Source organism: Zonotrichia leucophrys, chromosome 2 (assembly GCF_028769735.1).
Source record: "Zonotrichia leucophrys gambelii isolate GWCS_2022_RI chromosome 2, RI_Zleu_2.0, whole genome shotgun sequence".
NCBI lineage: Eukaryota > Metazoa > Chordata > Aves > Passeriformes > Passerellidae > Zonotrichia > Zonotrichia leucophrys.
The window spans coordinates 152373764-152396864 of NC_088171.1; the positions used below are offsets into that span (position 1 = coordinate 152373764).

Genomic DNA, 23101 nt, shown 5'->3' on the forward strand with positions numbered 1-23101 from the left:
GACATAGGGGTGTCATCAGTGTGCACAAATTCCTAATTGCTGAGGGTGAAGTCGAAGGAGCCTGGCTGCTCTCAGCAGTGCACACATGCAGGACAAGAGGGAAAGGCACAAGTGAAAACAGATGGAATTCCCTGGGAAAGGCAGAAAACCTTTTTCAGTGTGAGGTTTGTCCCTGAGTAAAAGAGGTGGTCGAGTATCAGTTCTGGGAGAGCCAGCTCTGAACTGTCCAAGGTCCTGGAAATCCGGCTCTTGCTGGCTACGATCGAGCAGAAGAGAATGAAGCAATTGCTCTCCAAAGTCCCTGCCAAATTGGACGATGTTGTTCCTATTTTTTGGGGGAGGGTTAGGGAGTCCTGCTGGGAAGTGAGTTTATCAAATGTGTACTGGCCCGGAAAGACCTGAAGAGAGCCATAAGCAAGACAGATTTGTTGTGTCAAAGCCTTTGGTGTGGTAGGTGATGGGTTTGTGTCTCCCCTCAATCCATGGTTCCCGTACCAGTCTTGATCATTACTGGTGGTGATATATTTTCTAAGAAAGCTTGGGGACCTTTTTCCATTCAGTCCAATAGTCTGCTTATTCCTGGCACTGTGTTGGGTAATGCAGGGTGAGACCACTGGAATTCATAAAGATGAGTAAAGATGAGGAGACGCATCAGGCTTTGATGCAGGAAATCTTTACTAAGTCAAAAAACAAAACAAAACAAAAAAAAAGAAACGACATCAGAAAGCATTTTAAAGGATCCAGCCTGAGGTAGAAGTAGGGCAAACATCAGCTCAGGTGCTTTGCTTGCAGGAGCTGTTGCCAGAGCACGGAGCTGGTGGTATCAGGGGTGGTGCTGAGGGCCCTTAGCAGATGTAGCCACCCCTTCTGCCATAGCAGCCCAGGCCTCCCAGGCCGTAGCCAAAGCCACCAAAGCCACCAAATCCGCCAGAGATGGGCTGTCCCTGCACACTGAGCTCAGTGCCCAGAGCAGCGGAGGAGGTGGATCCGACGGCGGTGTTCTGGGGGAAGGAGGTCATGATGGGTCCTGGCAGGGTGACCAGCACAGGGGAAGGGTTGATGATGACGTGGGAATCCTGGCATTGCAGGGCACAGGGCTCGTTGCAGCTGTTGGCCAGCGGGGTGGGTCCGCAGGGACGGCAGAGGCTGTTGCAGGCCATGGGTGTGGTGTGGAGGGTGCCTGGAAGAGAGAGGGGTGAGGAAGGGTAGAGGTGTGGGCAATGATGCAGGAGAGTGAGGGAGTGTGGAGGCTGTTGTGGGGCTGTGGGGAGGTGTGAGGGCTGCAGTGGCTGGGGCTGACTGTAAGAGATGAGAGGGGTGAGAGGTGCAGGAGAAGGAGGATCAGGGGTTTGAGACTCACCTGGTTGTCGGCAGGAGCAGAAGGCTTGAGAAGAAGTGTGTGAGTGTGAGAGGCTCTGGGCAGGCTTTTATGCTGATCCTGGATGGGCGGGACAGCCTTGTCCCATGGCCTTGGGGCATTTGGATGACGGTAATTCTTGGCTGACCTAGCCTGCTGAGTCATGAGGTGCAGAGTGTTTTTGTTCCCACAACTCTGCAATTCCATGTCCAGCTCTTTGAGTCAGTGACCATCTGACATTGGCATCAGCTTTAAATCAGGAGTTGGTATTTGGGAGTATTTATTTATTAATATTTGTAAGAGAGGACTGAATAAGCAGCCTTAGCCCTGGAGAACTACAATGTCATCAGTGAAGTAATTTTGTGGCTTTTTTTTGCTGTGCTTTGTCGGTGCCTTGTGAAGACTGAGACTTTGTTCTGTGCCACTGGATGTCCATCAGTAATTGTGTGGCACCCAGGCATGTTGAGGAAGCTGCTGATATCCTGGGGAGGTCCCTGTGTTATAGCTTTGAAAGGTCCCAGTGCCTGGGGGTGACTGAAGGATTAAAGAGAGTCTGTGACATTCTGCCTTGAATGCAATGAAGGGAGAACATCTGGAAAAGGAGAGGCTGTTCAGGCTGAACTTGTTCCAGTGTTATGGCCCCTTTGGAATCCTCAACTCTACACGATAACGTACTCTGTCATTTAAAGTGTATTCCTTGACCTCATCAAGAAACTCATTAAACAAACAAGAAATGGGTGCCCAAGCAGGTCTGTGACATCAGTTGTCTTATTCCACATTAAGGTCATATGGTTTCATAACTTGTATCCTTTAAGGTTTAACATTGTGTTCCTGTGAGCAAAACCCAATAATTACTAGCTATGGTCAGCAACATCATCTTTCTTTCCCTGTCATGGTGCAGGTGTTTGGTTTTGGAATTCTGTTATTCCATGTCCTTCTCTTGAGTCTGTGTCCATCTGACCTTGACTGCAGCTTTTAACTGTGATTATTAGAGGTTAAAAACTGCTGTTGATGGTGCATGTCAGGGTGGGGTGAAGACATTACCGAAGCTTGGGAGAGGTGGGGTGGCATCACTGATGTCACCCTGTGATACTGCTGTGCTGTGGTTTTTGTGTGTGTTGTGAAGAGGGGCCCCATTCCCTGCCAGCCACGTCAGGCTGGTCTAGGCTTTGCAGGCGTTCTGGGGCTGAGGGGCTGCTCCTTCCAGTGCATTCCTGCCTGCCTTGGCTCCATCTCTCCTGCCCGATCTATATGCCAGGCCTTTCTCCATGGAGATGGGAAAGCAATTCCTGAGATTTATGAAGGTCACCCAAGCTCCCCAAAGTCCAGTATTGGTTGATCCATAGCAGTCATCTCAGCTGGGCTCAGCAAGGTCACACTGTGGGATCACAGTGCCAGGTTCTGGCTGACACATGGAAAGGAAAACGGGTGAAGGATAAGGAGAACAAGACAGGTGAAGAGAAGTTGAAGGATGTTCAATTTTCAGAAGAAGAGGACTGACCTTATTGCTCTCTGAAATTGTCCGAATGGAAATTTTTTTAACAACAATCTTGTTTCCCTTTCACCAAGCTGTGGAGAAGAGGGAATGAACTTTAGTTTTCCATAGTGGAAGTTTAGTTTCCTATTAGGGAAATTTCATTCACAAAAATGCAGGACAACCAACATACTGAAAGGGCTGGAGAATCAGTCATAGAAGAGAGGCTGGGAGAGCTGGGACTTCCAGGAGACAAGGATGGACAGCAGGGTGTCATCAATGTATGAAAATCCCAGATGGCAGGAATGAAGTCAAGGGAATCCATTTATCCACAGTAGTGCAACCATACAGGAAAAGAGGGCAAGGACAAAAGTGAAAACAGATGAAATTCAATGGGCAAAGAAGGAAAAAATTTTTCAGTGTGAGGGTGGACAAAGAGTGGAAGACATGGTGGAGTCACTGTCCTGAGAGAGCCAAACCTGAACTGTCCATGGTTCTTGAAATCCCACACTTGTAAGTCTTTCTTAAGCTGAGGGGAATGAAGCACTTGCATACCAGAGTTCCTGCCCTAGTGGAAAATTTTGTGACTCTGCTGAGAGGTTTCAAGAGTTCTGTTGGGAACTCACACTTTGTCAAGTGTGTGCTGGCATGGAGACAGTCTATCAGAGCTGTGCTCAGAAGACCATCAATGTGTCAAAACACTGGTGTAGCAGGTGGTGGGCTTGTGCCAGGTCCTGGAAGGTCCTCCCAATCCCGTGCTTCCTGTGCCAGTCTTGGTTCTTAATTGTGGTGACATATTTACTAAGAAATAGGTTGTGCCCCTCTTCTGTTGTGGTGGTGACATGACATCTGTTCACCCCAATGCCCTGTCTGACACTGTGTGAGGTGAGGATCTGAGACCACTGGAATTTATGAAGATGAGGAGACATGTCAGGATCTGATGCAGGAAAACTTTATTGAGGCAAAAGAGTTAAAAGGCACGAGAAAGAAGCAGAAGTGATCCAGTGTGAAGCGCAAGTAGAGAGACCATCAGCCAAGGTGCTTTGCTTGCAGGAGCTGTAGACACAGTCCAGAGCTGGTGGTGTCAGGGGTGGTGCTGAGGGCCCTTAGCAGATGGAGCCATAGCCCCTTCTGCCATAGCAGCCCAGGCCTCCCAGGCCGTAGCCAAGGCCAAAGCCAAACCCGCCAGAGATGGGCTGTCCCTGGGCATTGAGCTCAGTGCCCAGAGCAGCGGAGGAGGTGGATCCGACGGCGGTGTTCTGGGGGAAGGAGGTCATGATGGGTCCTGGCAGGGTGACCAGCACAGGGGAAGGGTTGATGATGACGTGGGAATCCTGGCATTGCAGGGCACAGGGCTCGTTGCAGCTGTTGGCCAGCGGGGTGGGTCCGCAGGGACGGCAGAGGCTGTTGCAGGCCATGGGTGTGGTGTGGAGGGTGCCTGGAAGAGAGGGGGTCAAGCAGGGCATGGGTGTGGGAGTCTGAGGGGTGAAGAAGTGTGGAGGCTGTGGGGGGGTGTGGAGGCTCGGGATGAGTGTGCTGGAAGAGAGGGGCCAGGGGTGAAGGAGCAGGCAGGCCAGGGGATTGAGCCTCACCTTGTTGTCAGGAGGAACAGGAGTAGAAGGAGTCAGGAGGAGCTTGTGATGGAGACAGGCTCTGGACTGGCTTTTATGCTGCTCCTGGAAGGGTGGGACAGCCTTGTCCCATGGCCTTGGGGCATTTTGCAGGTTACCAGTTCTGCCAGGCCCAGGCTGGCAAGTCATGATGTGAGGAGTGTTTTCCTCCCCGCAACTCCACCGTGTCATGTCTTGCTCTAAGGAGACCATGTCCATCTGACCTTGGCGGCATCTTTAAAGTGAATGTTGGTATTTGGGAACACTGGCATGGAAAATGTGTGTCAGAGAAACCAGAATATGCAAAAAAAGCCTCAGAAAACTATGGGTGTCATCAGTGAGGTCATTTTGGGCACTTGTGTGGTTTAATTTGTGGGTGTGTTATGAAGAGAGGCCCCATTCCCTCCCAGCCCTGTCCAGCTGGTGTGGGATTTGCAGCTGTGCTGTGCATGAGGAACTGCCCCTTCTACTGCAGTCATTCCTTCTTTAAAGTGTGGGTATCTGAAACCAAAGGCTGGTGTTGATGGTGCATGTCAAAGGGGACTGAAGGTGTGAGCAATATTATGTAGAGTTGGGGTGTCATCAGTGAGGAACCCATGAAACTCATAGTTTTGAGGTTTTGTGTGTGTTGTGAACAGGGTCCCCAAATTATCCCAGGTCAGTCAGGCTGGTCTGGGCTTTGCATCTGTGCCAGGTATGAGTGCCTGGAGTCTTCCTTTCCACGTGGACAGTTGGAGAGTTGCCCCCTCAGCAAGCTGGCAGGTGATGGGGTGTCTGAGGCACCACTTGGCTGTTCCACCAGTCAGAGAGACCTGGAGACTGAGTGTAACAGGAATCTCCTGCATTTCAAGAGTGGGAAATGTGAAGTTCTGCTTCTGGGCAGGAATGGCACTTGGCCCTGGGTCATGCTGTGGGCTGAGAATCTGGAAAGCAGCTTTGCTGAGCAGGGCCCTGTAGTGCTGGTGGAGAACAAAGAGACCACAAGATCTCAATGAAGCTTCAGTTGAAAAGGCATCATCAGTGTCCAAGATAGATTTCAGACACTTCTTGCCATGAAGTTGGGAGAGGTGGTCCCTCCTCTCTTTAGAGCACTAACTGGGTCCCATGTGGTTTGGTTTGGGCAGTTCTGGGCTCCCCAGTGGAAGATAATCATGAACTTAGAAACAAAACCAGTTTGTGGCCAACAAGATTCTAAAGGGGCTGGGACATCTTTCACTGAGACTCAGAGAGCTGTGACTCCTGCAAGGATGGAGAAAGGCATGTCATTAGTGAGTGCAAATTCCTGATGGTAGGGAATGAAGACGTGGGATCACAGCCGTCCTCAGCAGTGCACATGTGAAGGATAACAGGGCAACGACACAAGTGAAAACAGATGTAATTCCATGGGCAAGGAAGAGAAGCATTTTTCAGTGTGAGGGTGGTCACAGAATGGAAAAGGTGTTGGAGTCTGTCCTGGGAGATCCAGAACTGGAACTGCCCATGGTCCTGGAATTCCTGGTCTTGTTGGTCTGACTTGAGCAGAAGGAAATGAAGCTCTGGCTCTCCAGTGTTCCTGCCAAAATGTATGATTTTGTGACTCTTTACAGGGAGGGTTTGAGGATCCAGCTGGGGAAGAGAGTTTGTTAAGTGTCTCCTGGCACGTAGTAGCTTTTTCAGAGCCATGAGCAGGAGAGCATTGGTGTGTCGAAGCCTTTGGTGTAGCAGGTGATGGGCTTGTGACACATTCTGGAAGATCACACTTCAACCCGGCTTCCTGTGCAATTCTTGTGATTACTGGTGGGAATGTATGTCCTAAGAAAGGTGTTCCAGCCCTTTTCCCCTATGCCAACAGCCTATTAAGACCTCACAGTGTGCTGGGTGAGGACATGTGACAATTTAAAATCAAAAAGAAGAGGAGACCTCTCAGGCTTTGATGCAAGAAAATTTTATTGAGGGAAAAGACTGAAGAAAAAGGAGAAAATGATGGAAGGCATCTGCTGTGAGTTGCTAGTACAGTGACCATCAGTCCTACTTTGCTTGCAGGAGCTGTTGCAGGAGCCCTGAGATGGTGAACCAGTCCTTAGCAGATGTAGCCATAGCCCCTTCTGCCATAGCAGCCCAGGCCTCCCAGGCCGTAGCCAAGGCCAAAGCCAAATCCGCCAGAGATGGGCTGTCCCTGGGCATTGAGCTCAGTGCCCAGAGCAGCGGAGGAGGTGGATCCGACGGCGGTGTTCTGGGGGAAGGAGGTCATGATGGGTCCTGGCAGGGTGACCAGCACAGGGGAAGGGTCGATGATGACGCGGGAATCCTGGCATTGCAGGGCACAGGGCTCGTTGCAGCTGTTGGCCAGCGGGGTGGGTCCGCAGGGACTGCAGCGGTTGTAGCAGGCCATGGGTGTGGTGTGGAGGGTGCCTGGAAGAGAGAGGGGTGAGGCAGGGCAGGGGTGTGGGGGTGCAAGAGGTGATGGAGTGTGGAGGCCTGAGGGCTGCTGAGGCTGGTCAAGGCTTGAGATTCACCTGGTAGTCTGCAGCAGGAGAAGGCTTGAGGAGAAGTGTGTGAGGGAGAGAGGCTCTGGGCCGGCTTTTATGCATGTTCTGGAGGGGTGGGACAGCCTTGTCCCATGGCCTTGGGGCATTTTGCAGGCTGCAGCTCTTGCTTGGTGAGTCCTGAGGTGGGGAGTATTTTTCTTTATGCAATTCTGCAATTCTCTGTCCTTCCCTTGGGGCTGTATCCATCTCACCTTGGTGGCCGCTTAAAGGGAGAGCTGGTCTTTGGGAGGATTTGATTGTTTCATGTGTGTCAGGGAGGAATGAATAAACAGCCTGAACCCCAGAGAACTGCAATGTCATCAGGTAAGGTAATTTTGTGGCTCTGATGTTCTGTGGTTTGTGGGTTCCTTCTGATGACTGGGCCCTATTGTTTGCCACTGGGTGTCCATCAGTCATTGTGTTGCACCCAGGAATGCTGAGGGAGCTGCTGATGTCCTCAGAATGTCGCTCTGCAATAACTTGGAAAGGTCCTCATACCTAGGAGCAGTTTCTGATGGATGAAAGGGAGCCCATCCCCTTGTGTCTGTAGTTGAGTCGGATGAAGTGACAGCATCTGGAAAAGGAGAGGTTGTTCAGGCTGAACTTGTTCCATTTTTCAGGTCCATTTAGAATTCTCAACTTTACATGACAATGTACTCAGCCAATTAAAGTCTATGTCTTGACCTCATTCAGAAATTAAAAAACCCAAGCAATCAGTAAAGCTGGCCTGATCGTTTTTTTCCCCAGCTTGTCTGTGACATGACTTCATTTATTCCACAATAAAGGCATGAGGTATAACATGTAAGTCTTTATATTTTGTTCCTGTGAGCAAAAACCAATAATTTGCTGATGCTCAGCAAACTCATTTTTCCTTTTCTGTCATGATGTGGGTATTTCTTTATGGAATTCTATGATTCCATATCCTGCTCTTGACTCCTTTTCCTTCTCACCTTGGCAGCTGTTTTTAAATGTGAGTAGGTATTTGGGAGGATGTGCATGGAAAGTTCATGTCAGGGAGGGCAGAGTAAACAACCAAAGCATTGGAGCACCGGGGTGTCATCAGCGAGGTCACTGTGTGACATTCATGTGCTGTGGTTTGTGGATGTTTTTTTAAGATGGGCCCCATTCCCTCCCAGCCCTGTCAGGCTGCTCTGGAATTCGCAGTTGTGCTGGAGGTGTTTCTCCTTCCCTCACATTCCATCCCTCCCCACACGGATCCCATCTGGCTAAGCCTGACACTAAACCTGAGCTTTCCTCTTGACTGTGCTCTGTGCATGTCTTGGTGCTCCTCTTATTTTTAAGCTTTTGATATCTGGGACCATTTGGATTTTTACATGGGCTGTGTGCCAAAGCATGAGGCCACTTGTGATTGTCAGAAGGAGGATTTAGAGGCTGCCCAGGATTGTTGCAGGTGAGCATTGCATGATCCTCAAAAACAACCCAGGCAAGTCCGGGTTGTATCAGTGCCCAGCGTGGACATCTGAGAAAGGTCTGAAGGGCTGGACCCAGAGGCTTGTGGTCAGTGTCCCAAAGTCCAGATGGCAGCAAGCCCCCAGTGCTGTAGGCCAGGAATTGGATCCATTGGGCCAACACAGAAAACCTGAGAGGTGCTGGACATCTGATGGGGTTCTGTCAGGGCAGAACGGGGTTCTGCCAAGGGCTGTTTGTTGGGAGGAGTCATCCCAGGTAAGAAGGAATGCCTGGGTGTCAGTTGGAACAATTGTTTTCTTCTATGAAATAGCCTTTGTTTTGTGGTTGTGGTTGAGAAAAAATGGAGCAAGAGGTGTCCCTGTGTGGGAAAAGGGAATGCAAGTGTCCAGGTTAGGATGGGGAAAGTGTATGACCAAGCAGAGAAAAGTGAACTGTCTGTTCAGCCCTGGTGAGGTCCCATGTGAGGTGTTGTGGGCAGTCCTGGGCTCCCCAATGTGAAAATGTAGCAGATTTACTGAATGCAGACCAGTTCAGGACAACAAGACTCCAAAGGGGTTGGAGAATCATTCCTAGAGGATAGTCTGAGATAGCTGGGACTCACAGTGGACAAGGATTGATAGGGAGAGTGTCATCAGTGTGTGCAAATCCCTGATGGTGGGGAATGAAGTGAAGGAGCCCGGCTGTTCACAGCAGTGCTCACGTGCAGGGCTTGCTCACAGCAAGGGCACAAGTGAAACAAAATGAAAGTACCTGGGCAAAGAATACAAGAATCTTTCATTGTGAAGGTGGCCACAGATTGAAGGAGGTGTTGGAGTGTGGGTAATGAGACAGCGAACACTGAACTGTCCATGGTGCTGGAAATGCTGCTCTTGCTGGCTCTGCTGGAGCAGGGGAGTCGAAGCACTTGCACTCCAGATTTCCTGACAGAGTGATTGATGTAGTTCCCCAGTTTGCTGCAAGGGTTCAAGAGACCTGCTGGTAAGAGTTTGTCAAGTGTTCACTGGCATGGAAAGGCTTTACCAAAGCTGTACCCAGGAGAGCATTGATGTGTCCAAGTCTTTGGTGTATCATCTGAGATGTGTGTGACAGATTGTGGAAGGTGTTCCCTCCTCTGCTTCCCATGCCAGACTCTGTTATTGGTTATTTTGACATATTTGTAAGGGAAGATATTTTTGGTCTAATCCATGTCGTCCTGTGTCCTGCTGAGCTGTGGAATGTACTCAGTGAGGATGAGAGACCACTTGAATTAAAAAAGAAAAGGAGGCTTCTCGGGTTTTGATGCAAGAAAAGTTTATTGAGGCAAAGGAAGCTGCAGGAGAACAAAGTGGAAGGAATTCAGTGTAAGATGCAAGTACAGTGACCATCAGCCAAGGAGATTGGCTTGCACTTTTAGCAGGCTCCTGAGGTGGTGGTGTCAGGGGTGGTGCTGAGGGCCCTTAGCAGATGTAGCCGCCCCTTCTGCCATAGCAGCCCAGGCCTCCCAGGCCGTAGCCAAATCCACGGCCATAGCCAAAGCCACCAAAGCCACCGAAGCCACCAGAGATGGGCTGTCCCTGCACACTGAGCTCAGTGCCCACGGCAGCGGAGGAGGTGGATCCGACGGCGGTGTTCTGGGGGAAGGAGGTCATGATGGGTCCTGGCAGGGTGACCAGCACAGGGGAAGGGTCGATGATGACGCGGGAATCCTGGCATTGCAGGGCACAGGGCTCGTTGCAGCTGTTGGCCAGCGGGGTGGGTCCGCAGGGACTGCAGCGGTTGTAGCAGGCCATGGGTGTGGTGTGGAGGGTGCCTGGAAGAGAGGAGGATAAATCAGGGTAGGGGTGTGGGGGTGTGAGGGATGAAGTGCCAGCAGGGTGAGGGAGTGTGGAGGCTGTTGTGGGTCTGTGGGGAGGCCTGAGGGCCGCTGAGGCTGGGCCTGAGCGTGCTGGAAGAGCGGGGCCAGGGGTGCAGGAGCAGGAGAGTTGGGGGCTTGAGACTCACCTGGCTGTCAGCAGGAGCACAAGGAGAAGTCAGTAGAAGTGTGTGGGGCAGAGAGGCTCTGTGCTGGTATTTATGCTGCTCCTGGAGGGGTGGGACAGCCTTGTCCCATGGCCTTGGGGCATTTTGGAGGCAGCAGCTCTTGGCTGTCCCAACCTGGTGAGTCATGAGGTGGGGACTGTTTTCCTTCCTCATTTTCTGCAATTCTATGTTCTTCCCTTGAGTCTGTGTCCATTTGACCTTGACTGCATATTTCAATTGGGAGACACAGGGGTCAATGGATTGGAGCTGTTTGTTTTGAAGAGGCAAACAAAGCCCACAGGAATTTTGGTGCTATTTCATGTCTTTATGTAACCCCCAGCCATTCCTTCTGTTCAAACCTACTTCTCTGCAACCTTGGATATGGTCACTGCTCTGGGCTGAAATTCCATAAATGGATCATGAGGTGGCCATGTAGCCTTGGCTGTGAAAAGCTCCAGCAGTTACCAGGACAGAATTAGGAAAAGAAATACAGTCAGGTTACGGGAGTTGAACATCCTATTCTACACCACTGTTGGGGCTCCTCAGTGGAACAAGACCATGGACATGGTTGGCCAAGAGACCATGGCACTGATGGGAGTGGAGGATCCTTAAGATCGGAAGTGGAAAAACTGGAATTTTTTCAGGCGGGAGGCAAAAATGCAAATGGGACATGTTGTCAATATGCCATAGAATGACCTCAGTGGTGACACCCCAAATCTCCAAAGTTGTGGTTGAATCTTCTACGAGTCGTGACACTCACAATCAACACCTTGGTCTCTAATTTTTGCAACTTATCCTACCACCAAGGTCGGATGAGATGGCCTCAGGAGCAGAACATGAAATTTCACAATTCCACAGAGGAACAACTGCTCTGTGACACAAAAGGAGAGGAGCTTACTGGCTGTCCGTTAGTAATTATTGGGGTTTGCTCATAGGAACAACACATTAGGACTTACTAATTATAAGTTATGAAAATTTGTGGCTTGAACGAGGAAAAAAGGAATTGATGTCACAGAGCAGCCTGGGAAAAAAGGGATTGGGCCCCGTTTGTTGTTTATTGGATTCCTGAATGAGGTCAAGGAATGCACTTTAAATGACAGAGTATTTGTTGTGTAAATAGTGTAAATTTCAAAAAACAAGTAGAATGGAACATGTTCAGCCCTGAATTGCCTCTTGTTTCCCAGATCCTCTTTCTTGATATCATTGAAAACACAGAATAGAGGAGTTTTCTTTCCTCTGTCCTGAAGGGCTCTCAGGCACTGTGACCTTTCCAAGTTATTGCAGAGTGACCTCCCCAGGACATCGCAACTCCCTCAGCATTCCTGGATGAAAAACAATGACTGATGAACATCCAATGGCACAGAACAGAGTCCCAGTCCTCACAAGGCACCCACAAACCACAGAACACAACTACCACAAAATTACCTCTCTGATGACATTGCACCTTCCCTGGGTGCTGGCTGTTTATTCACCCCTCCCTGACACACACGGAACAGTCAAATATTCCCAAATACCAACTCCCAATTAGAAGCTGCTGCCAAGGTCAAATGGACACAGCTTCAAGAGCAGGATAAGGAATTGTGGAAATGGATGAAGGAGAACATTCCCTACCTCATGACTCAGCAGGCTGGGACAGCCAAAAGCTGCCACCTCAAGAATGCCCCAAGGCCATAGGACAAGGCTGTCCCGCCCCTCCAGGATCAGCATAAATACCAGCACAGAGCCTCTCTCCCTCACACACTTCTCCTGACACCTTCTCCTCTTGCTCCTGCTGACAACCAGGTGAGCCTCACGACCCTGACCCTCCTCCTGCTGCACCCCTGGGCCCACTCTTCCAGCACACTCAGCCCCAGCCTCAGCGGCCCTCACACCTCCCCACAGACACACAGCAGCCTCCACACTCTCTCACCCTCCTGCATCATTGCCCACACCCCTGCCCTGTCTCACCCTTCTCTCTTCCAGGCACCCTCCACACCACACCCATGGCCTGCAACAGCCTCTGCCGTCCCTGTGGACCCACCCCGCTGGCCAACAGCTGCAACGAGCCCTGTGCCCTGCAATGCCAGGATTCCCACGTCATCATCAACCCTTCCCCTGTGCTGGTCACCCTGCCAGGACCCATCATGACCTCCTTCCCCCAGAACACCGCCGTCGGATCCACCTCCTCCGCTGCCGTGGGCACTGAGCTCAATGCCCAGGGACAGCCCATCTCTGGGGGATTTGGTGGCTTTGGTGGCTTTGGCCTTGGCTATGGCCGTGGATTTGGCTATGGGCTGGGAGGCCTGGGCTGCTATGGCAGGAGGGGTGGCTATATCTGCTAAGGGCCCTCAGCACGCCATGCTCCCTCTGTGGGGCAGGAAGGCTCTGATGATCTGGCAAAGCCTCCTTCAAGCAAAGGACCTTGGCTGATTGTCACCCTACTTGCACTTCAGCCTGGCTCCCTTCCATTTGCTGCTTATGGCCTTTTAGTCTTCTACCTCAATAAAGTTTTTCTGCATCACATTTTGAGATGAGTGCCTCTTCTTTCTGATGCCAAGACCTTTCCAGTCTCACTCAGCTCTCTGTCAGGGTTCCAGCATCCATTGGAGTTGGTGAAAAAGTGCTCCAGGTCCTCTTTTATGATTTATTTCCCTACTCTGAAAACTGGTACGCTTTGCTCCTCTCGTGCATCCCACAAACCCTTCAGTTACTGGATCACAGATCTGGATACACTAATGCAGATCTATGCCTGCCTCTGGCCCAAACCTCTCTGGGTGGTATGTTCACTTTTGCTGGACAGCAGTAACTTCTGTCCCTCATCATCTTCCATGCCCTTATAGAGATCCTGTGAAGCACATCCACGTATTCCTTGTATCTGTGAGCTCAGAGCTCAACACTGAACTCTGATTTTAGTACAGGAGAGCAGAGGGTGAGATTCCCCCACCCTCTTGTGCTGCCCACGCTGTGGGATGAGCCCAGGACACAGGAGGAGTTCCTGGTCAGTGGGTGCACATGGCTGGGGCACATCCAATTCTTCATCCAACACCCCAAGTGCTCCTCCCTGTGGCTGCTCTCAATCCTCTCATCACCCCTCCTTTACCCTGCATGTTTGGGATTGCTCCAATCCAGGTGCAGAAGGTTCTGCCCCTCTGCTCTGGTGTAATTTGAGAACTCTTAATCTATGGATTACTGGGATCAGGGAAGACAAGACTCTGCCAGAGGAGATCAAGAGTATGGCCTTGAGGATGATCCATGGCTGAAGGTTTGGGACAGCCTCTGTCCATGACACTGGGATATTTTCCAGACAGAAAATGTTGCCTGGCAGAGCCTGCTGTGTCATGAGGTTTGGAATGTTTTGCATCAAACAGCTCTGAAATTCCACATTCTGCTCTTGAGGCCGTGTCCATCTGACCTTGGTGACAGATTTAGTGGGTTGGTATTGGTTCCACTATTGGTAGATGAAGAGAGGGAGAACCAGGATCTTGTATCTGGACTTGTGCAAAACTTTTGTTCCTGTGCCAGACAACATCCTTGTATCTAAGCTGGAGATGATGGCTGGACATCTGGCTGGATAAGGAATGGGCAGGATGGTCTCACTGAAAAGTTGTGGTCACTCCATGTCCCAGTGTGGAGAACAGGGATGAGTGGTGATCCATAGGGATTGATAATGGAACTATTGTAACTCCCCATCTTTGTCAGAGACATGGAGAGCGGGTCGGAGTGTCCCCTTGGCAAGATTGGGGATGACTCCCAGGTGACTGGTGTGATTTATGGTCTTGAGGGAAGGGATGGCACCCAGAGGGTTCTGGACAGGCTGTGGAGATGGGCTGGTGTGAAGCTCGTGAAGGTCAGCAGGGCCAAGACGAAGGTCCTGCATCTGGACTGGATCAATCTCAGTAATGGGTGTTGGATGGGCAATGAGTTAATTGACAGCGTTCCTGAGAAGGACTTACACACTTACACACCCATATAAATAAACTAAGTAATCCTAAAATTCTAAAAATAATTACAAACTAAAGAAAAAAAAAAAAATCTCACTAATAGAAAAAAAAAAAAACCAAAAAAAAAAAACCCCACATATTAAAAAAACACCACCATATAACCAACTACCAAAAAAAAACACAGTATACTCCTCGCAAAGTGTCTAGGGAGAGGAAAGAAGAAAGAGTCTTGTGAGGTTATGATGCACGAAAAATTTATTGAGGTAGAACACTGAAAATTCAGGAGCAGTCAGTATAAGGGAGCTGGTCTGAGGTACAAGTAGGATGACCATCAGCCGAGGCCCCTTGCTTGCAGATGGTTTGGCCAGAGCACCAAGGCCTTCCTGCCCCACAGTGGGAGCAGCCAGAGGTGCCCAATGGTGTCTGGCTTGGGAGAAGGGGTTTGCAGCAGAGGAGCTGGACAGAGCCAAAGGGACGATGCAGAGCACAGAGAGGGAGAAGAGCAGGAGGCAGATGGGCCATGTTTGCAGGCAGCTCGGGCTGGGCCCTTGGCTGCTGCCTTGCCTGGTGCCCTGAGAGCAGGAGCTGAAAGTGCTGAGTCCATTTGAGAGCCTTGGCACAGAGATGCATCTTCAGTGCCGGAGATGAGTTCCAAGGAGTGGGTGGTTGGTGTCAGGGGTGGTGCTGAGGGCCCTTAGCAGATGTTTCCATAGCCCCTTCTGCCATAGCAGCCCAGGCCTCCCAGACCATAGCCAAATCCACGGCCATAGCCAAAGCCACCAAAGCCACCAAATCCCCCAGAGATGGGCTGTCCCTGCACACTGAGCTCAGTGCCCACGGCAGCCGAGGAGGTGGATCCGACGGCGGTGTTCTGGGGGAAGGAGGTCATGATGGGTCCTGGCAGGGTGACCAGCACAGGAGAAGGGTTGATGATGACTCGGGAATCCTGGCATTGCAGGGCACAGGGCTCGTTGCAGCTGTTGGCCAGCGGAGTGGGTCCGCAGGGACGGCAGAGGCTGTTGCAGGCCATGGGTGTGGTGTGGAGGGTGCCTGGAAGAGAGAAGGGTGAGGCAGGGCAGGGGTGTGGGAGCTCGAGGAGTGCTGCTTCAGGAGGGTTAGGGGCTGTGGAGGCTGTTGTGGGGCTGTGGGGAGGCGTGAGGGCTGCCTAGGTTGGGGCTGAGCATGATGGAAGAGAGAGGTGAGAGGTGCAAGAGCAGGAGAGCTGGGGGATTGAGTCTCACCTGGTTGTCAGCAGGAACAGGAGCTGAAGGCTTGAGGAGAAGTGTGTGAGTGTGAGAGGTTCTGGGCCGGCTTTTATGCTGGTCCTGGAGGGGTGGGACAGCCTTGTCCCATGGCCTTGGGGCATTCACCAGCCAACAGGTCTTGCCCGGCCTGGTGAGTCAAGAGGTGGGGATTGTTTTCGTTCCCACAACACTTCAGTGTCATATCCAACTCTTGAGGCCATGTCCATCTGACCTTGTCGGCAGCTTTAGGAGCTGGCATTTGGGTGGATTTGATTATTAGATGTGGGTCAGGAAGCGCTGAAGAAACAACCAGAGCCCAGCAGAAATGCGATGTCATCAGTGAGGTCATTTTGTGGCACTCGTCCTGTGGTTTGTGGGTGCCTTGTGAAGACTGGGACTCTGTTCTGTGCCGCTGGATGTCCATCAGTCATTGTGCTGCACCCAGGAATGCTGAGGGAGCTGCTGATGTCCTGGGAAGGTCACTGAGCAATATCCTGGAAAGGTTCTGGTGCCTGGGAGCTGCTCCTGATTTCTGAAATAGAGTTTGTTCTCTTGTGTCTTCTATGTCAGCAAGAGGGAGAATCTGGAAAATGAGAGGCTGCTTAGGGTGAACATGTTCCATTGTTATGGTTGATTTGGATATCTGAAATTTACTCAACCATGTACACTGTCTAAATTAAAATGTATTCCTTGGCCGCATTAAGAAAAAACCCATAAATAAGAACAAAGCAGGCTTGATCCCTTTTTTAGAAAACTTATCTGTGACATCAATTCATTTATTCCGCATTCAAGCCACACTTATATTCATTAGTCCTAATGTTTTGTTCCTGTAAGCAAAACCCAATAATTAGTAATGGACACCCAGCAAGCTCTTCTTTCCTTCTTTGCATGGTTTGGTTGTTCCTCTGTGGAATTGTGCAATTTCATGTTCTGCTCCTGAGGCCACCTCCACCTGACCTTGGTGATACTTTCTAGCTGTGAGAATTAGAGACCAAGGTGTTGGTGTTGATGTTGCGTGCCAGGACACGTAGAAGATTCAAGCAAAGCTTACAAGCACTGGGGTGTCGTCAGTGAGGGCATTCCATGGCAATTGACAACGTGTCCCATTTGCATTCTTGCCTCCTGCCTGGCAGAGCTCCCAGCTCTCTCAGCTTCTCCTCATCTCCAGGATCCTCCACTCTCATCAGTGCCATGGTGGCCCTGCACCGCTCTTCGTCAACCATGGTTGTGTCCATGCAGCCTCACCTGTGGTGTGAAACAGGATGTTCAACTCCCTCAACATGCTTTATTTCTGTTCCTAATCCTGTCCTGGAAACTGCTGGAGATTTTTAAATAAAGACTACATGGTGACCTCAAGATTCATTTATGCTCCACCAGGTCCTTCCCTGATAGAATGCTTTGGGTGCCAAGGAAGGGACAACTGGTTTCATCCTGAACTTCTGTCAGGGCTTTATCACTGTCCCACATAACATCTTTATCTCTGAACTGCAGACACGTGGGTTTCAAAGGAGGTCTAATGAATGGATGAAGAACAGAGAGTGATGGTCAGTGGCTCTGTGTACAGGTAGAGGCCAGTGGTGAGGCCTCCAGGCCTCTGCCTTGGACTGATGATTTTGAATATTTTATCAAGGAGATGAACAGTGACATTGAGACCACCCCCAGCATGTTTGCAGGTGCCACAAAGCTGAGTGTTACAGTTGACACAAGAACATGGAGTGATCCCATCAGGAAGGACACTGGGAATGTTGAAAACATAGGAATCTCTTGTGGTTCAACAGCTCCAAGTTCAAGGTCCTGCACATGGTTTGGGACAGTCCCAGACATGAGCACAGCTTTGGAGAGGGTATTCTCAAGATCAGTTCCACCAGACAATGGCCTGAGAGTTCTGGTGGACCAAAATATTAAAAGGAAACACCAATGTGAATTTTCAGCCAAGGCCACCAACCATTTCCTGGGCTGCATAGAGAGAAGTATGGCCAGCAGGAATGGTTGGGGGTTAATTGGAAATATGAAAATGTCATTATTGTCACCAATAGGTGACAAAATAACAATCAAAATATGAACACCAATAGAGACCAAAATGTTCAAGAGATGGCCATGCATCCTTGCAGCAAAAGAACTTCTGGAAAAGGGTTTCTAGCAGATTGATAATTCCTGTCTCCTCAGAGATAGGGATATCTGATTTAGGGTGATGAGTTGAGCTTCACAGTGGAAGAAAGACATGGACTTAGTGAAGTAAGAGAAGCAAGAGGTTGAGGGGACCAAAGAATCCTTGTGATTAGAAATGGGAGATGTGTGAGGTTTATTTTTGTGAGAAGGGAAGAATGGACAAAGGAGATGTTGTGAGGAAGGACCTCACTCGCAACACCCCAATTCTTGTAGGATTTGTTGTCATCTTCTATGTGCCTGACACAAGCCAATAATGCCATATACCAAACACCAATACCAATACTTTGACCTCTACTCCTCAAAATTAAAAACTGCGCAAAGGTCAAATGGACGCAGCCTGTAGAGAAGGACACAGAATCACAGAATTCCACAAAGACACGCCAGCACCATGACAGGAGGAAATAGGATCACAATGACCATCCAGTAGCAATTAGTGTTTTTTCATAACAGGAACAAAATATTATATCTGACAGGATATAAATTATGAAACCATAGGGCTTGAATGCAGAATAAACAAATTCACATCAAAGACCAGCCTGAGCAAAACATGATCTAGCATCATTGGTTGCTTGTTTATTTGGTTTCTTAAAGAGGTAAAGAAATACACTTTAAATGACAGAGTATATTTCCATGTAAAGTTGAGAAATCCAAATGGACCACAGCATTGGAAAAAATTCAACTTAGGAAGGTTTTAATTTCCAGATCTTTCCCTTGATTGTACTCAAAAAAAAAAAAACTTCTTGGGGTCCCTGTCATCCATCAAGAAGAGCTCCCAGGCACTGGGACCTTTCCAAGCTCTTGCAGAGTGACCTGCCCAGGACATCAGCAGCTCCCTCAGCATTCCTGGGTGCAACACAATGACTGATGAACATCCAGTGGAACAGAACAGAGTCCCAGTCTTCACAAGGCACGCACAAACCACAGGACGTGTGCCACAAAATGACCTCACTGATGACATCATATTTCTGCTGGGCTCTGGTTGTTTATTCAACCCCCCCTGACTCACATGGAACAATCAAATCTGCCCAAATACAAACCCAATGAAGTTGCTGCCAAGGTCAGATGGAAATGGTTTCAAGAGCAAGGCATGGAATTGCAAAACTACATGAAGGAAAACATTCCCCAGCTCATGACTCCCCAAGCTGAGCCAGACAAGAGCTGCTACCTGCAAAATGCCCCAGGCCATGGAACAAGGCTGTCCCACCCCTTCAGGACCAGCATAAAAGCCGGCCCAGAACCTCTCACCCTCACACACTTCTCCTGACGCCTTCTCCTCCTGTTGAAAACCAGGTGAGCCTCACTCCCCTGACCCTCCTGCTCCGGCACCGCTGGTCCCTCTCTTCCAGCACACTCAGCCCCAGCCTCAGCAGCTCTCACGCTTCCCCACAGCCCCAAAACACCCTCCAAATTCCCTCACCTTCCTCCACCATCGCCTCTGCCCTGCCTCACCCCTCTCTCTTCCAGGCACCCTCCACACCACACCCATGGCCTGCTACAACCGCTGCAGCCCCTGCGGACCCACCCCGCTGGCCAACAGCTGCAACGAGCCCTGTGCCCTGCAATGCCAGGATTCCCACGTCATCATCAACCCTTCCCCTGTGCTGGTCACCCTGCCAGGACCCATCATGAGCTCCTTCCCCCAGAACACTGCCGTCGGATCCACCTCGTCTGCTGCCGTGGGCACTGAGCTCAATGCCCAGGGACAGCCCATCTCTGGGGGATTTGGTGGCTTTGGTGGCTTTGGCTATGGCCGTGGATTTGGCTATGGCCTGGGAGGCCTGGGCTGCTATGGCAGGAGGGGCGGCTACATCTGCTAAGGGGCCAGCCCAGCCTGGCTACAAGCATGGCCCATCTGCCTCCTGTTCTCCCACTCCCTGCTCTGCATGGCCCCTTCAGCTCTGTTCAGTTCCCTCTGCTGCAGATCACTTCTTGCAGGCCAGACACCATTGGACCCCTCTGGTGGGCTCCTCCCACTGTGGGGCAGAATGTTCTTTGTGCTCTGGAAAAACCTCCTGAGAGCAAAGGTCTTTGGCTGATGGTCACTCTCCTTTCACCTCAGCCTACTCCTTTTACTACTGGATGCTCATGGCCTTTTATTCTTCTACCTCAATAAAGTTTTCCTGCATCATAACCTCATATGACTCCTGCTTCTTTCTTCTCCCAAGACTTTTCCAGACTCATTCATCACTAAACGGGGGTTGTAGAGGACTTTTGGGTTAAAAGTGCATCAAGACCACTTTTAGGATTTATTTCCCCGCTTCAACCACCCACTGGCATGCTTTGCTCTTCCACTGCATCCCACAAACCCTTCTGTTTCTAGAACACAGCCCTGGATACGCTAATGCAGGTCTGTCCCTGCTGCTGGCACAAGCCCCTCTGGGTTGTGTGCTCCCTTTGGGTGGACACCAGTTGCTCCAGCCCCTCATCATCTCCTCAGCCCAGCAAGAGATCTGCTTGAGCAGGTCCATGCCTTTCTTATCATAGGGGTTGTACAGTTGAACACACAATTCCAGTCTCACCAGAGATGCGTAGAAATGATGAGCTAGATGAGCAAGACTTCCCTGCTCATCTGCCCCCCACACTGTGGGGATGAGCACAGGAAACAGGGATTTCTGCTCTGCAAGTGCACATGGTCAGGGCCTGTCCCATTTTTCATTCACTCACATCCCAAATCCTTCGTTCTTGGGAGTGCTCTCAATCCCCTCATGACCCAGCCTTTATCCTGCATGTTTGGGACTGCTTCAATCCAGGTGCATCAGATTCTGCCACTCTGCTCCTCTCTGGTGGTATTGGAGAACTTCTAATCCATGCGTTATTGGGAATAAGGAAGATAAGAATCTGGTTTAGGGGATCCAGAGCACAGCCTTGAGGATGATCTATGGCTGGAGGTTTGGGACAGCCTTGGCCTGTTATCCCAGGGCATTTTTTCAGGCAGCAGATTTGCCTGGCACAGCCTGGCAAAAGGTGGGAGGGTTTTTCTTCCCCCAGATCTGCATTGCCACGTCCTGCTCTTGAGGCTGTGTCCATCTGAATTTGGCGGCAGATTTGATGAGTTGGTTTTGGTTCCAGCACTGGATGAGGGAAGAGGGACCAATAACATGTACCTGGACCTGTGCACAATAATTTTTCCTTTGCCAGAAAGCATCCTTGTCTCTAAGCTGGAGAGATGTGGATGTTTGGTTGGACGTTTTGGTTAAGATGGAAATGGGTGGGATGGTCGCACTGGAAGAGTTATGAAAGAGTCAATGGCTCCATGTGTGTGTGGAGAACAGGGATGAGTGGTGATCCTCAGAGACTCGTGTTCAACCATTCTCACTTCCCATTGTGTCAGGGACATGGAGAGTGCAATTGTGTGTGCCATTGGCAAGAATGTGAATAAGCGTTAGGAGAGAACAATGGTTGATGGTCTGGAGAGAAGGGATGGCATCCAGAGCATTCCAGACAGGCTGGGGAGACGGGGCTGTTGTGAAGCTCAACAGGGCCAAGAGGAGGGTCCTGCACCTGGATTGGATTGATCTTAGTAATGGATGCTGAATGGGCAATGAGTTAATTAACAGCATCCCTGAGGAGAAGGACTTACACACTTACACACCCATATAAATAAACTAAATCATCCTAAAATTCTAAAAACAATTACAAACTAACCAAAAAATAAAAAAATTAATCTCACTAATTAAAAAAAAAACAAAAAAAACCCCACACACTAAAAAAACACCACCATATAACCAACTACCAACAAAAAAACCACAGTATACTCCTTTTACTAATAATTCTTACCACATTATAGAAATAAATCAAAAATAAAAAACAACCATATAAAACCCCAAACATTTTTCATAAAATTCAATTCACAAAACAATTCACAAAATTGAATTGTTTCAATTCACAAAAACCGCTAAAAATATCAAACAATTCACAAAAACCACTAAAAAAATCAAACCAACTTACTAAACTCAAAACTATTCAACCAACAGTAAACATTACTAAAAAAAATAATCCAAAACTCTACCTCTGCACAAATTAATCAATAATAACCAATACAGTATGAAAATAACTAAAAAAAATTTAAAGACCTGAATGATGAAGAATTGGACATGTCCTGGCAATGTGAATGAACTGAGCAAAAATCCCCCATCCCCTGGGATTATCTCCACAGTGTGGGCAGCACATTCTGTCCCTCTGCTGAACTCTGATGAGACTGGACTTGTGTGTTCCACTCTGAGGACACAAAAGAAGGAAAGACATGGACCCCCTCAAGCAGATCTGAAAATGGCCTTGGGAGATGATGAGGGTCTGGAGGAACTGGTGTCCAGCCAAAGTGAGCCCACCAGCCAGGAGGGCCTTGTGTCAGAGGCACGGATGGACCTGCATTGGGGGATCCAGGTGTGTGTTCAAGCAACTGAAAGGTTGCTGTGGTGCACTGGAAGAACAAAGTGTACCAGTGGGGAGTGGAATTGGGGAAATAATTCCTACAAGAGCTCTTGGAGCACATTTTCCAACAATCCCAATAACATCAACAACATTGGCTAAATCTCAAAGTGTCTAGGGAGAAGAATGAAGAAGGAGTCTTTTGAGGTTATGATGCACGAAAACTTTATTGAGGTAGAACAGTGAAAACTCAGGAGCAGCCAGTGATAGGGAGCTGGTCTCAGGTGAAGGTAGGTGACCATCAGCCGAGGCTCCTTGCTTGCCAATGGTTTGGCCAGAGCACCAAGGCCTTCCTGCCCCACAGTGGGAGCAGCCAGAGGTGCCCAATGGTGTCTGGCTTGGGAGAAGGGGTTTGCAGCAGAGGAGCTGGACAGAGCCAAAGGGACGATGCAGAGCACAGAGAGGGAGAAGAGGAGGAGGCAGATGGGCCATGTTTGCAGGCAGCCTGGGCTGGGCCCTTGGCTGCTGCCTTGCCAGGTGTCCTGAGAGCAGGAGCTGGAATTGCTGAGCCAGTTTGGGAGCCTTGGCCCAGAGATGCGTCTTCAATGCCTGAGATGAGTTCCAAGGAGTGGGTGGTTGGTGTAAGGGTTGGTGCTGAGGGCCCTTAGCAGATGGAGCCATAGCCCCTTCCGCCATAGCAGCCCAGGCCTCCCAGCCCATAGCCAAATCCACGGCCATAGCCAAAGCCACCAAGCACAAATCCCCAGAGATGGGCTGTCCCTGCACACTGAGCTCAGTGCCCACGGCAGCGGAGGAGGTGGATCCGACGGCGGTGTTCTGGGGGAAGGAGGTCATGATGGGTCCTGGCAGGGTGACCAGCACAGGGGAAGGCTGGTATAACTCGGGAATCCTGGCATTGCAGGGCACAGGGCTCGTTGCAGCTGTTGGCCAGCGGGGTGGGTCCACAGGGACGGCAGATGCTGTTGCAGGCCATGAGTGTGTTGTGGAGGGTCCTGGAAGAGA

General features: G+C 50.0%; 1 protein-coding gene and 6 pseudogenes across 1 annotated transcript; 2 read left to right on the forward strand and 5 right to left on the reverse strand.

The window, feature by feature from the left end:
- Positions 1–845: 845 nt before the first annotated feature.
- LOC135443435 (feather beta keratin-like) lies at positions 846–1479 on the reverse strand (annotated as a pseudogene).
- A 2458-nt stretch (positions 1480–3937) lies between these two features.
- LOC135443436 (feather beta keratin-like) lies at positions 3938–4548 on the reverse strand (annotated as a pseudogene).
- Positions 4549–6500: 1952 nt separating this feature from the next.
- LOC135443437 (feather beta keratin-like) lies at positions 6501–6983 on the reverse strand. Its single transcript, XM_064703655.1, has 2 exons — positions 6937–6983; positions 6501–6832 (listed from the first exon to the last, which is right to left on the reverse strand). The coding sequence occupies exon 2, from the start codon at positions 6810–6812 to the stop codon at positions 6501–6503; it is 312 nt and encodes a 103-aa protein (XP_064559725.1). The 5' UTR covers positions 6813–6832; positions 6937–6983.
- Positions 6984–9815: 2832 nt separating this feature from the next.
- Positions 9816–10481, reverse strand: LOC135443438 (feather beta keratin-like; annotated as a pseudogene).
- A 1553-nt stretch (positions 10482–12034) lies between these two features.
- Positions 12035–12698, forward strand: LOC135443439 (feather beta keratin-like; annotated as a pseudogene).
- A 2293-nt stretch (positions 12699–14991) lies between these two features.
- Positions 14992–15663, reverse strand: LOC135443440 (feather beta keratin-like; annotated as a pseudogene).
- A 3134-nt stretch (positions 15664–18797) lies between these two features.
- LOC135442955 (feather beta keratin-like) lies at positions 18798–19527 on the forward strand (annotated as a pseudogene).
- Positions 19528–23101: the final 3574 nt, after the last annotated feature.